General features: G+C 38.9%; 1 protein-coding gene across 1 annotated transcript; it reads right to left on the bottom strand.

Annotated features, from left to right (window-relative positions):
- Positions 1-523: 523 nt before the first annotated feature.
- Positions 524-2,612, bottom strand: LOC131455305 (uncharacterized). Its single transcript, XM_058622855.1, has 4 exons — positions 2,259-2,612; positions 1,452-1,619; positions 1,231-1,326; positions 524-841 (listed from the first exon to the last, which is right to left on the bottom strand). Exons 1-4 carry the CDS (start codon positions 2,610-2,612, stop codon positions 524-526), a joined length of 936 nt encoding a protein of 311 aa, XP_058478838.1.
- Positions 2,613-2,840: the final 228 nt, after the last annotated feature.

Genomic DNA, 2,840 nt, shown 5'->3' with positions numbered 1-2,840 from the left:
TCTTACTTTAAGATGAACAGTACTAACAGCAATATTCCAAAAAAAGCACGTAAGCTTAATTTATACTAGGGCGCTTGAAACTTTTGATGAGTGTCTCACACCAGGAGAATTTTCTGATTGTCATATTTTTTTGCTTGACATGATCGATTAACTAAACAAGCCGGCTGAAAGATAGCATCTGGTTATCATGGAGACGACTGAAACCTTTTGCCAAAGCATGAACTGAAAACACTGCGCCACTCTTAAAATTCAGTTGTGCAACATTTTCAATTTATACTTCAGCAAAAGGTTTAATTTGTCCCCATGGTAACCACACATGATCTTTCAGCCGGCTCGTTTAGTTAACCAATAACAAATTTGTTTGCTTGCGTTTACTCACTCTTCATATACTCATTAATACACATCAAAACTATCAAGCGTCCTAATATAAATTAAGCTTTACTCTATGAGCAAATACAGAACTCAGTTACTTGTAGGGCTTTTCGTATGCACAGGCACTACTGTCATTTCAGAAATACCATGATTACTCCACTGCAAAAAGGTCATTTTTAAGGGTCAACACCCTGGGCTTCAACATCCCATCAACCAGGCCCATCAAGACTTTTTGGATGAAGTCAAAAGTATTGGCCAAGTATTTTGGGTAACTTAGATGCATTGCATACATCAGTGAAAATAGCATGACAAAGGCTTCTGCCAACGTTGGAAACTTAATAACAACATTACCCTCAATGACAATGTCAATCTTCTCTGGGTTGAAGAACAATGCATCTGTTGCATTCGCACCACTCAAGAGGAGTCCAACCGGTACATCACTGATGTTTGGTTCATCAGACTCAGATGTCTGGACAACAGAGAAAAGTCACCATTACCCAAGATTCCGTAAGCTATCTAAAAAAGCTGCTGAAAAGTGTCAGTAACATATCAGAAGACAATAAAAGAGTCAAAAAACTAATCACATTCCATAATATGGTGAAATAAAACCGATGTTTATCTTCATTACAGACCATTGTGTTCTCATGTGGCAACATTTTATATCTGCAGCTCAGAATTCACTCAAGTTGAAGCTTCAAGTCTTGCCTGAATAACATCTTAGCTAAAGAGTCTTTCATTAATTATTCCTCACTGACACAATCACAATTATGTTCTATGAGGAACAATTAGAATAGAATTTTTTTAATAATAATAATTTTTTTTTTTTTAAATATTTTTTTATTATGAATATTGACTTACATCCCAGAGTTTCAGAAACCTGGAGTCATCATCATGTAGATACGCAGGGAGTGCACGGAGGACAGCAGCACATTTGATGTGGATGTCCACTTGTTCCTGAGTGCGAGAACATATTTATACATCACAAGAAAAAGCCTCCCATAACTGCAGAGATGAGAGTTCTAACAAATATAATCCACTGTAGTATCACTATCAAGCATCAAGAAGCGTAACCAACTCACCTGGAGGTCATAAGCACTGAAGAGCTGGTCCAAAACTTCTGCTACTTTGCCAGTTCGTGCAGCTTTCTTCCTGAACAAGCTCAGAAGACGGGGGGCATGTCGATCCAACTCGGCATAGAAGTGGTTCTTCAGGTTGATATTTGTGATCCTGTGAAATTCTGCACAAATCTGACAAAATATGACAAAACATAGACATGCTTGTCAAAATTGGGGAAATATGGAATTAGTTTTGTGTAATATTTTTCAAACAACACTTTTCAGGAATCAAACAACACTTTTTAAGAAGTAAAAAAAAATATCGATTTAATCATTTAAAATATTGTATTTTTTTGAAAATACATTTGTTCTTTGCGGGCAGGCCTTAGGAAGCTACCTGCTGATTGGCTGGAGTTTTGGAGTGACAGGTCAATGGACTGGAAGTTCCAGCGACTCGAAGCGTGTGACAACTTCCGGTCCACTGAGCCGCCACTCCAAAACCCCAGCCAATCAGCAGGCAGCTTCCTAAGGCCCGCCCGCAAACAAAAAACAGTGCAGAGAACAAATCACAGAGAACAAAGAACAAGTGAGGGAGCGCAAATAAGAAATGTATTTTCAAAATACAATATTTTTGAATGATTAAATTGATATTTTTTGTTGCTTCTTGAAAAAGTGTTGTTTGAAAATATTGACACATATCTAACTCCATAGGGAAAAACATGCAGATCCTTACACTACCAAAAGCATATGCCAAGTTTTACGCAAATCTGAGTAAACCTGTCCAAGTTATTGCTGACACAGTCAAAAGTGTACTACAGAAAATATTCTTACCTGTGACTCTAATTTAAGGGCAGGCCAGCGTTCCAAGATCTCTCCAACAAGCAGGTCATCATTGATGACTTCCTTGCGCCTCAGGGCAAAGGTGGTCTGCATTAAATTTGCAATCAGGGGAAGGTTCTGATCTGTCTTCTTAGCTTCATCTACAATTTGGAGTCTCAGTCGCTCAAGGCTTACGTCATCTTCACCTCTTGGGAAATTTGGGAGGAAATTGACTTCAGCCCTTTTTGGTCTTTTAATGTTAGTGTTGGGAGCTTGTTTGTCTGGGTTGTTCCTACTCCTCTTCCCTGAATTTACTGCTACCTCATGAGATCCGGCCCGACTCAACTTAGTGCGGTAGTTTCCCATCTTAAACTTCAAACTATTTTTCCAACCATACCATCCTGTCTGCGATCCTGGCTCTTTAAGACAAGGATGTTTCGTGACAAGTGCTTCAGCTACCGCTGAAGTACAGCATGGGGCAATATTATGGTATCATCTGATGAAACTGAACTGCCATCACTCTCAGACCTTACAAGTTTTAGTACAGCCTTCTTTGGAAGCTCTTCAATGTCTACCAGGGAACACAACTGTCCA

Source organism: Solea solea, chromosome 2, assembly GCF_958295425.1.
Source record: "Solea solea chromosome 2, fSolSol10.1, whole genome shotgun sequence".
In the NCBI taxonomy this organism is placed as follows: Eukaryota; Metazoa; Chordata; class Actinopteri; order Pleuronectiformes; family Soleidae; genus Solea; species Solea solea.
Note: the sequence above shows the minus strand (reverse complement) of the source record. Positions and strands in the feature narration are given on the sequence as shown.

Coding starts and splice junctions, on each gene's coding strand:
- LOC131455305 (XM_058622855.1), bottom strand. CDS start 2,612: ATGGGAAACTACCGCACTAAGTTGAGTCGGGCCGGATCTCATGAGGTA. Junction 1,327..1,451: donor TCAGTGCTTATGACCTCCAG/GTGAGTTGGTTA, acceptor TCTCGCACTCAG/GAACAAGTGGACATCCACAT. Junction 842..1,230: donor GGTTTCTGAAACTCTGGGAT/GTAAGTCAATAT, acceptor TCTGTTGTCCAG/ACATCTGAGTCTGATGAACC.